We start from the raw sequence: 11,432 nt of genomic DNA on the forward strand, positions 1-11,432 counted from the left end.
GGCGGAAACAGAAGAATGGCCTGCCTCAGGGGAGCGTGCTTGCTCCATCCATGTTCAACATCTACACAAATGACCAGCCACTGCCAGAAGGGACAGAGAGTTTCATCTATGCTGATGATCGTGCCATTACTGCTCAAGCAGGGAGCTTTGAGATGGTAGAACAGAAGCTTTCCGAAGCTCTAGGTCAGGGGTCCCCAAACTACGGCCCGCGGGCCACTTCCGGCCCGCCAAGGGCCCTGATCCGGCCCGCGGAGGAGGAGCGCCCCCCCCCCCACACACACACAGTGCCCCTCCATTGGCTGGATCACGCTATCCGTCAGGCCCGATGGACAGCGCGAGCCAGCCAAGGGAGGCTGCTCCACGTGGTCTACTTGCGTGTAAAGCACCTCGCGATGTGCTTTACTCGCAAGTAAGCCGCGCGGGCCTGCTCCTCCCTTGGCAGGCTCGTGCTGTCCATCGGGCGTGAGCCAGCCAAGGGAGCCTGAGCCAGCCAAGGGAGGCTGCTCCGCGTGGTCTACTTGCGCGTAAAGCACCTCGCGAGGTGCTTTACATGCAAGTAGACCCCGCGGAGCAGCCTCCCTTACTCGCAAGTAAGCCGCGCGGGCCTGCTCCTCCCTTGGCAGGCTCACGCTGTCCATCGGGCCTGAGCCAGCCAAGGGAGGCTGCTCTGCGTGGTCTACTTGCGCGTAAAGCACCTCGGGAGGTGCTTTACTCGCAAGTAGGCCACGTGGGCCTGCTCCTCCCTTGGCAGGCTCACGTTGTCCATCGGGCCTGATGGACAGTGTGAGCCAGCCAAGGGAGGCTGCTCCGCGTAGTCTACTTGCGTGTAAAGCACCTCGCGAGGTGCTTTACTCGCAAGTAAGCCGCGCGGGCCTGCTCCTCCCTTGGCTGGCTCACGCTGTCCAAGGGAGGCTGCCCTGGTGCTCCATGCAGTCATGCCGGCCACATGACCTTGGAGGTGTCTACGGACAACGCTGGCTCTTCGACTTAGAAATGCAGATGAGCACCACACCCCAGAGTCAGACACGACTGGACTTCATGTCAGAGGAAAACCTTTAACCAGGAAAATCTTGGAATATCCAGGGTGGGAGAAAGAACTCTTGTCTGTTGGAAGTAGGTAGGAATGTTTCAATTGGCCACCTTGATTGCCATTTCATAGCCTGACAGTTTTTAGGGAGAATCCTTTGTTGAGAGGTGATTAGCTGGCCCTGATTGTTTCTTGTCTGGAGTTCCCCTGTGTTTGAGTGTTGTTATTTATTTACAGTTATAATTTTAGATTTTGTTCAGACTAGAAATAGGAAGATTTCCCATTCTCTGCTCCTGGAATTACTGCCTAGAGAGGGCTAGAAAGAACCCCCTCTAAGGGCCCTTCCACACAGCAAAATAAGATATGTGCAATGTGCATAGGAATTTTTTAATTGATTTAAAAAAAAAAAACTATAGTCCGGCCCTCCATCAGTCTGAGGGACAGTAAACTGGCCCCCGGTTTAAAAAGTTTGAGGACCCCTGCTCTAGGTGCTCTTACTGCCTATTACAGGGAAAACCAGCTGATCCCCAACCCATCTAAAACACAGACATGTGCCTTTCATCTCAAGAACAGACAAGCATCCTTAGCAGTGAGGATTACCTGGGAAGGAATCCCACTGGAGCATTGCAGCGCACCCAAGTGGGAGCACCTGGGAGTCATTCTGGACCATTCTCTTACCTACAAGAAGCACTGCTTGAACATCAAGCAAAAAGTGGGTGCTAGAAACAATATCATACGAAAGCTGACTGGCACAACCTGGGGATCACAACCAGATACAGTGAAGACATCTGCCCTTGTGCTGTGCTACTTTGCTGCTAAGTACCCATGCCCAGTGTGGAACACATCTCACCACACTAAATGTCTTAATGAGACATGCCGCATTATCACGGAGTGTCTGCGCCCTACACCACTGGAAAAATTACACTGCTTAGCCGATATTGCACCACCTGACATCCGCCGGGAAGTAGCAGCCAATAGTGAAAGGACCAAGGCAGAGACATCTCCAGCTCATCCCCTGTTTGGGTATCAGCCAGCACATCAACGACTTAAATCAAGACATAGTTTTCTAACATCTACAGAGACACTCGCCGGAACACCTCAGCAAGCGAGAGTCCAAAAGTGGCAGGCTCAAACCCAGAACCTCAACCAATGGCTGATACCAAATGAGAGACACCCCCCTGGGCACACAGGGGACTGGGCGACTTGGAAGGCGCTGAACAGACTGCGTTCTGGCACCACGAGATGCAGAGCCAACCTTCAGAAATGGGGCTACAAAGTGGAGTCCACGACTTGCGAGTGCGGAGAAGAGCAAAACACAGACCACCTGCTGCAATGCACCCTGAGCCCTGCCACATGCACAGATACTGGTCAAAGGACATTTAATCAGCTACCAAACTCAAATTTTGTATTTTGTCTGTTTCTTTGTCTGTTTGCTTTGTTCTGTTAGAAATGTAATATAATCGACTGGTTGCCCTGACACGATAAATAAATAAACTTAAAGTTGTGTCAAACTGCATTCAATCTATGTCGTAGACGCCCCATTTCCCAACTACTCACCATCTCCCAGGAAGAGGATGAGGTTCTTCGCTTGGTAATGCCGTGGCTGAAGTTTCAGGGCATTTTGGATGGCCTTGGAGGCTTGCTTATTCCAGAAGTCTGGCTTCTCCTCTTCAACTTGAAAAGCAGAAAAAAGAATCATAGAATCATAGAATCCTAGAGTTGGAAGAGACCTCATGGGCCATCCAGTCCAACCCCATTCTGCCAAGAAGCAGGAATATTGCATTCAAAGCACCCCTGACAGATGGCCATCCAGCCTCTGTTTAAAAGCTTCCAAAGAAGGAGCCTCCACCACACTCCGGGGCAGAGAGTTCCACTGCTGAACAGCTCTCACAGTCAGGAAGCTAAAGACTAGCAGCATTTCTTGACAGGCCTGCGATCTTGCAATTGTGGGAGTTGAAGTACAAAACACCCAGAGGGCCCAAGTTTGCCCATGCCTGGACTAGGTAGCCTTTGTGTCTCTTCCAGCTCTTTAAGATTCTATTATTCCAAGTAAGCATTCTTTAAAATTATTTTGGAGAGAGCTGCTTGAAACAAAGCCTGGAAAAGTTACTATTCAAGGAGTTACTTCCATAAACTCTGACTTACAGACAGCAACTCAAAGAAGCATGACTTGATTTTCTTTGATTAGAATCATAGAATCATAGAATCAAAGAGTTGGAAGAGACCTCCTGGGCCATCCAGTCCAACCCCATTCTGCCAAGAAGCAGGAATATTGCATTCAAATCACCCCTGACAGATGGCCATCCAGCCTCTGTTTAAAAGCTTCCAAAGAAGGAGCCTCCACCACACTCCAGGGCAGAGAGTTCCACTGCTGAACGGATCTCACACTCAGGAAGTTCTTCCTCATGTTCAGATGGAATCTCCTCTCTTGTAGTTTGAAGCCATTGTTCCGCATCCTAGTCTCCAGGGAAGCAGAAAACAAGCTTGCTCCCTCCTCCCTGTGGCTTCCTCTCACATATTTATACATGGCTATCATATCCCCTCTCAGCCTTCTCTTCTTCAGGCTAAACATGTCCAGCTCCTTTAGCCGCTCCTCATAGGGCTTGTTCCCCAGACCTTTTATCATTTTAGTCGCCCTCCTCTGGACACATTCCAGCTTGTCAATATCTCTCTTGAATTGTGGTGCCCAGAACTGGACACAATATTCCAGGTGTGGTCTAACCAAAGCAGAATAGATTGGTAGCATGACTTCCCTAGATCTAGACACTATGCTCCTATTGATGCAGGCCAAAATCCCATTGGCTTTATTTGCCGTCACATCACATTGTTGGCTCATGTTTAACTTGTTGTCCATGAGGACTCCAAGATCTTTTTCACATGTACTGCTCTCGAGCCAGGCATCCCCCATTCTGTATCTTTGCATTTCGTTTTTCCTGCCAAAGTGGAGTATCTTGCATTTGTCCCTGTTGAACTTCATTTTGCTAATTTTGGCCATTCATCTCTCTAATCTGTCAAGATCGTTTTGAATCCTGCTCCTGTCCTCTGGAGTCTTGGCTCTCCCTCCCAATTTGGTGTCGTCTGCAAACTTGATGATCCTGCCTTCTAGCCCTTCATCTAAGTCATTAATAAAGATGTTGATTTGCAGAGGAGATTGGTTATCTTGCAAAGGGGTTGCCTGTGACGGGGAAGTCCATTTCGGAAAACATGGGTCTTATCAGTATCCAAGGTAGGACTTTCCCAAAGATTTGGCAAGTGACGCGTGGCTCAGAGAGCTGAGCAGAAAGCAAGAGAAAGTGAAACCGGTCCGTAATCTGGTGGCCTTTTCTCAAAGATAGATCAAGGCTGGGGAAAGCAGAGCTCTGTTCTGCTTCTCTGTGCCTGCAAAATTTAAGGGGATTGGGTACCTAAGTTGTCTCTCCTTCTAAGGAACAGATGGACCTGTCCTATCACCCATATAGCAGTATTTCTCAACCTTCCTAATGCCACGACCCCTTAATACAGTTCCTCATGTCGTGGTGACCCCCAACCATTTGGGAATTGTAGTTGCCTAGGGCGCATTGTCCTTCTCCAGCTCACAGTCTCTGGGCATAAGTCCTGGATCTGGACCAAACTTGGCACAAATACACAATATGCCCAAATGAGAACACAGGTGTAGTTCGGGGAAAATAGACCTTGACATTTGGGAGTTGTAGTTGCTGGGATTTATAGTTCACCTACAATCAAAGAGCATTCTGAATTCCACCAACAATGGAATTGAACCAAACTTGGCACACAGAACTCCCACGACCAACAGAAAACACTGGTAGGGTTTGGTGGGCATTGACCCTGAGTTTGGGAGTTGTAGTTCACCTAAACCTAGAGAGCACTGTGGAGTCAAAAAATGATGGATCTGGACCAAACTTGGCACGAATACTCAATATGCCCAAATGTGAACACAGGTGTAGTTTGGGGAAAATAGACCTTGACATTTGGCAGTTGTAGTTGCTGGGATTTATAGTTCACCTACAATCAAAGAGCATTCTGAACTCCACCACCAATGGAAATGAATCAAACTTGGCACACGGAAGTCCCACAACCAACAGAAAACACTGGAAGGGTTTGGTGGGCATTAACCTTGAGTTTGGGAGTTGTAGTTCACATATATCCAGAGAGCATTGTGGACTCAAACAATGATGGATCTGGACCAAACTTGGTATGGGTACTCAATATGCCCTTGGTATGGACACACAGTACTCCCACGACCAACAGAAAACACTGGAAGGGTTTGGTGGGCATTGACCATGAGTTTGGGAGTTGTAGTTCACCTACACCCAGAGAGCACTGTGGAGTCAAATAGTGATGGATATGGACCAAACTTGTCACAAATACTCAATATGCCCAAATGTGAACATAGGTGTAGTTTGGGGAAAATAGACCTTGACATTTGGGGATTGTAGTTGCTGGGATTTATAGTTCACCTGCAATCAAAGAGCATTCTGAATTCCACCAACAATGGAATTGAACCAAACTTGGCACACAGAACTCCCACGACCAACAGAAAACACTGGAAGGGTTTGGTGGGCATTGACCATGAGTTTGAGAGTTGTAGTTCACCTACACCCAGAGAGCACTGTGGACTCAAACAATGATGGATCTGGACCAAACTTGGTATGGATACTCAATATGCCCAAATGTGAACATAGGTGGAGTTTGGGGAAAATAGACCTTGACATGTAGGAGTTACAGTTGCTGAGATTTATAGTTCACCTACAATCAAAGAGCATTCTGAACTCCACTAACGATGGAATTGGCACACAAGGGAAAATAGACCTTGACATTTGGGAGTTGTAGTTGCTGGGATTTATAGTTCACCTACAAATGTGAACACTGGTGGAGTTTGGGGAAAACACCACCGGTTGCTGAGATTTATAGTTCACCCACAATCCAAGAGTGTTCTGAACTCAATCAATGATGGAATTGAGCCAAACATGACACACAGAACTCCCATGACTAACAGAATATACTGGAAGGGTTTGCTGGGCATTGACCTTGAGTTTGGGAGTTGTAGTTCACCTACACCCAGAAAGCACTCTGGAGTCAAACAATGATGGATATGGACCAAACTTGGCATGAATACTCAATATGCCCAAATGTGAACATAGGTGTAGTTCGGGGAAAATAGACCTTGACATTTGGGAGTTGTAGTTGCTGGGATTTATAGTTTACCCACAATCAAAGAGCATTCCGAACTCCACCAATGATAGAAATGAATCAAACTTTGCACACAGAAGTCCCACAACCAACAGAAAACACTGGAATGGTTTGGTGGGCATTAACCTTGAGTTTGAGAGTTGTAGTTCACATATATCCAGAGAGCATTGTGGACTCAAACAATGATGGATCTGGACCAAACTTCGCATGGATACTCAATATACACACTGGTGGAGGGGACAATAGACCTTCTATCAAAGAGCATTCAGAAAACCAACAATAGAATTGGGCCAAACTTCCCACACGGAACCCCCATGACCAACACAAAATACTGTGTTTTCTCATGGTTTTTGGTAACCCCCCTGACATCCCCTCGCAACCCCTCCTGACTCCCAGGTTGAGAAAAGCTGCCATATAGAGTCTTCCTCAATTCTGGGGCATCCTTCTCCTTGCCTGTCCTTTATGGGAGTCTCCAGGTTTGCAGTGTTTCCCAAACTCTGGTCTTCCCAGTATTTAGGACGTCATCTCTCAGGATTTCCAGTCATTGGCCAAGGCTGTTGAGGTTTCTGGGAACCAAAGTCTAGAACACCTGTAGTACTAGAGTTTGGAATCACTGGTTTAGACTCTGGCAGCAAACAGCAGGAATGCGTCCAGCTACAGACCTCCCAATTCCACGATCCTTCTCCTTCCCTGTTACCTGGAATGATGGCACCGGAGAAGGCCAACCCCAGCCAAAGCCCTATTCCTGGGAGCCACATCGCGGCAGGTGGGAAGATAACGGTGTCTCAGGAGTCCCAAAGAAAGTGGCAAAGTTCAGCAGCTCACTTATAAGGCAGGAGCCCAAGGGACCTTTGAACGTTCTGACAGCTGTGAATCATCCTTATCAACTAATGTCTTCCCTTGTAACTCCTGGCACGGGACGTTTTAGGACCCTTGCCATCAGGAAGTGACCCACAAAAAGTGGTTTAATACCAAGGCGCCAACTGTAACAAATTCCATCCCAGTTTCAAGGTCTTAGCCCTGATTTTGACAAGAAAAAAACAAAATATTGTTATACTTTGGAGCAAAATGTTGCAGCATGAACTGTTCCATTCAGGTAAACATGTGGGATGTTCTGGACTTATGCAGAAAAGTATGAGAGGTGTACAATATGACTCCCTATCCATGGGGAATACATTATGGGTCTATGTGTGCCACAAATGCAGTTTGTGTTTTATTTCAGACTAACTTGGGTATCTGGCAGTGCCCGGGATTATTTGAAAAAGGCATTGTTTGTTTTGGGATGCTAGGTCATATCATTAAGTTAATTAGTAACACTATTAATTAGGAAAAAGCCAGTCTTTGATTTTGTTTTTTTATGAATACTCCCATTAGAAAATACATAACCAGATTTAGATTGTTCGGTTCCCTCCAGTTATTGCCCAGTCTCAAATCTTCCATTTTCTGGGCAAGGTGATTGAGAGGGCAGCAGCAGAGCAGTTGCAGCAGCTCTTAGACGACACTGCCAGATTAGATCCCTTCCAGTCCAGCTGCGTGTGGGGCATGGGACAGAGACTGTGTTAGTGCGCCAGCTGCACCCGTACCTTGGGAAGTCTGACTTGGCCACGGTGGTCCACGCTCTGGTTACATCCCGTCTAGACTACTGCAACGCTCTCTACGTGGGGTTGCCTCTGAAGACTGCCCGGAAGCTTCAATCAGTCCAACGTGCGGCAGCCAGATTGCTAACAGGAGCGGGGTACAGAGACCATACGACCCCTCTGTTACGCCAGCTCCACTGGCTGCCGATTAGCTTCCGTGCACAATTCAATGTGCTGGTTTTGACCTATAAAGCCCTAAACGACTCCGGCCCAGTTTACCTGTCCGAACGGATTCTCCCCTATGAACCATCAAGGCTATTAAGATCTTCCAGGGGGGAGGGCCCTGCTCTCGGTCCCACCACCCTCGCAATCACGGTTGATGGGGACGAGGGACAGGACCTTCTCGGTGGTGGCTCCCCGGCTTTGGAACTCCCTCCCACTAGAGATCAGATCTGCTCCCTCCCTCCTGATGTTCAGGAAACTATTAAAGACCTGGCTCTGGAATGTGGCATTCGATGACTGAACTATAACCTCCTTCCTGGTGCTGAACTGTGACTACGAATATGACTATGACTATGACTGGATTGACGATTTGGCTTAGGTAATTGTGATGATGATGTTTTATTGTATTTTAGTGTACTATTTTAATATGTAATGATTTTGCACTTTGTGGTACTTATATGTTATGGTACTTTTTTATATGCTGTAAACCGACCTGAGTCCCTCGTTGAGGTGAGAAGGCCGGTATAGAAAACTTCAAAATAAATAAATAAATAAATAGTCTCCATCACGGATCACCTTCGATGCCAGCTTGACCAGGGCGGGTCAGCGCTGCTTGTGTTATTGGATCTCACAGCAGCATTTGACACAGTCGACCACAATCTTTTGACCCACCGCCTTGCTGTTGCTGGAGTCAGGGGGACAGCTTTAAACTGGCTGTCCTCCTTTCTTCACAACCGTGGACAGCGAGTGGAGAGGGGAGGCCTGGTCTCTGAGAGGTCCCCTCTATCTTGTGGGGTTCCTCAGGGGGCCATTCTCTCCCCTCTGTTGTTTAACATCTATATGCGACCACTTGCTCAGCTGGTTCCAGGTTTTGGGCTGGAGTGTTATCAGTACGCCGATGACACTCAGCTGGTGCTGAAGATGGAAGGCCGACAGGACTCTGTACCCGATTGTTTCCATCAGTGCCTCGAGACCGTTACTGGATGGCTGCGTGCCAGCAGGTTGAGGGTAAACCCGGCAAAGACGGAGATCCTATGGCTGGGTTGACCGGGCAGTGGGGATATCCAGCTGCCTACCCTGGATGGCGAGGCGCTATGCCCGTCATCATTGGTAAAGAGTCTGGGAGTCCTATTGGACCCTCTGCTGATGATGGAGGCCCAGGTCTCCGCCATTAGCAGAACCGCTTTTTTTCATCTGCAGCTGGCTTGACAGCTGGCCCCCTCCCTGTCCAGGGACAACCTAGCTACAGTGATCCAGACTATGGTCATCTCAAGACTGGACTACTGTAACACCCTCTACATTGGCCTTCCTCTACTGGTGATCCGGAAGCTCAAGTTGGTACAAAATGCAGCTGCTCGGCTTCTTGCGAGAGCTCCGATGAGATGCCACATAACACCAATCTTACTACAGCTGCATTGGTTGCCAATTGAACACCAAATCACGTTCAAAGTGATGGTACTTACCTTTAAGGCCTTATATGGTCTGGGGCCGATGTACCTGAGGGACCGCCTCACCCCCTACCAACCCCAGAGATCTCTCCGTTCTGAGAACCAAGATTTATTGGAAGTTCCCAGTTTTAAAACCTTGCGTCTAACAGCAACTAGATGCAGAGCCTTTACAGCAGTGGCACCATTGCTCTGGAACACTCTGCCACCAGAAGTTCGTGCCTTGCGGGACTTATCAGCGTTCTGCAAGGCTTGTAAGACATATTTGTTTCAACAGGCTTTTGACCTTTGATCTGTTGTCTTAATTTGTGTTAGATTCCAGTTTGTTTTGTAAGCCGCTCCAAGCCATATAAGTTTGAATAATAAATAAATAAATATTTGGGTGAACTACAATTCCTAGAATCGTGGGTCAATCCTCCCCAAACTAGGCCTGTATGCACAGTTGGCCATGTTAAGTGTGTGTGACAAGTTTGGTCCAGATCCGTCATTGGCTGGGTTCAGTGCTCTCTGGATTCAGGTGAACTACACCTCACAAAATCAAGGTCATTTCCCCCAAACCCCTGCAGCATGTGCAGTTGGTCATGGAGCTTCTTTGTGCTGTTTGGTCCTAGTTGATTGTCAGTGGGGGCCACAGTTTCTCTGGATGTAGGTAAAGTACAGCTCCCAGATTCCGAGGGCAATGACCCCCAAAGTCTAAGTAAATTCACATTAACATGTTGGGTCTGTATGCCAAGTTTGGTCCAGATCCTTTATTGATGGGGTTCAGAGTGCTCTGTATGCAGGGTGGACTACAACTCCCACGCAGGTGGGTCAGTCCCCCACAAATACTTCCAGTGTGTTCTGTAGGTCGCCAGGGTTCTGTGTGTCATGTTTGGCCCAGTTCCGTCATTGGTGGGGTTCAGAGCACTTTGAGTGCAACAAATACCCTGGGCTCAGTCTAAAACTCCCAAAATCCCAATGGGAGTTGTAGTCCAAAAGAATATTTCTCTTCCTGGGGCAAAGAAAGCCAAGCCAGCCTTGATTTTTCTGCTTATCTCAGTTCCTGCTTTGCACAGTAAATGAATTCTGCAGACTTTTCTTGCCAATCATTGCTATAAAAAGAAATGTACAAGGGGACAAGGTGTACCATCTACCCGATTAAAGATAAGGGTTGCATTACATTATGTAACACCATTTTTGTTCTTGGGTTCCAAATGTCATTTCCTAATAGGTTCTATCATTAACACATGGAAAGGGTTTATTAAACTACAGAAACTTTGTTTTTTTGCAAGAAGGACATCCTGCAGCATATTTTGCTCTAGTTTTCCAATGAATATCTCATTGAATCTCAACCAATTCCTCATAGTTTTTAGCAGCCACAAAAACAATGAAGTTTCTAGAGGAGAACAACTTGTAGGTTGTAGGTTTTTCGGGCTGTATGGCCATAATCTAGAAGCATTCTCTCCTGATGTTTCACCTCTATCAATGGCAGGCATCCTTAGAGATTGTGAGGATGCCTGCCATAGATGCAGGTGAAATGTTAAGAGAGAATGGTTCTAGAACATGGCCATACAGCCCAAGAAACCTACAACAACCCAGTGATTATAGCCATGAAAGATTTGTGTAGATTTACTGTTGCCATACTGTTGTCATGACCTCAACACTGAGCCAAGGGCACCATATTTGGGTTGGAATCCACAGTTTAAGAAGCAATGATAAAAACATCAAATCATCTCGGCGTCCCCTGGGCAACGTCCTTGCAGACAGCCAATTCTCTCACACCAGAAGCGACTTGCAGTTTCTCAAGTCGCTCCTGACACGACAAAAAAAAGGAAGCAATGTCCCAGAGAGCTCTGTTTTGGACCACAATCCAGAGCATGTGAACCACTTGTGAGAGGAAGTCATAGGGAGGAGGGAGCAAGCTTGTTTTCTGCTGCCCTGGAGACTAGGACACAATGGAACAATGACTTCAAACTACAAGAAAGGAGATTC

At 47.5% G+C, this 11,432-nt stretch overlaps 1 protein-coding gene across 1 annotated transcript in view; it reads right to left on the reverse strand.

Moving 5' to 3' along the window:
• The window catches only part of LOC132770400 (intestinal-type alkaline phosphatase 1-like), a 28,245-nt gene extending 21,064 nt beyond the window's left edge, over window positions 1-7,181 (reverse strand). The window contains exons 1-2 of the mRNA XM_067466109.1: window positions 6,915-7,181; window positions 2,585-2,701 (exon numbers count right to left, since the gene is read on the reverse strand). Coding sequence (XP_067322210.1) covers window positions 2,585-2,701; window positions 6,915-6,975 — 178 coding nt within the window. The 5' untranslated portion in view covers window positions 6,976-7,181. The remainder of the gene's footprint in view (window positions 1-2,584; window positions 2,702-6,914) is intronic.
• Window positions 7,182-11,432: the final 4,251 nt, after the last annotated feature.

This window comes from Anolis sagrei, chromosome 3, assembly GCF_037176765.1.
Source record: "Anolis sagrei isolate rAnoSag1 chromosome 3, rAnoSag1.mat, whole genome shotgun sequence".
Classification (NCBI taxonomy): domain Eukaryota; kingdom Metazoa; phylum Chordata; class Lepidosauria; order Squamata; family Dactyloidae; genus Anolis; species Anolis sagrei.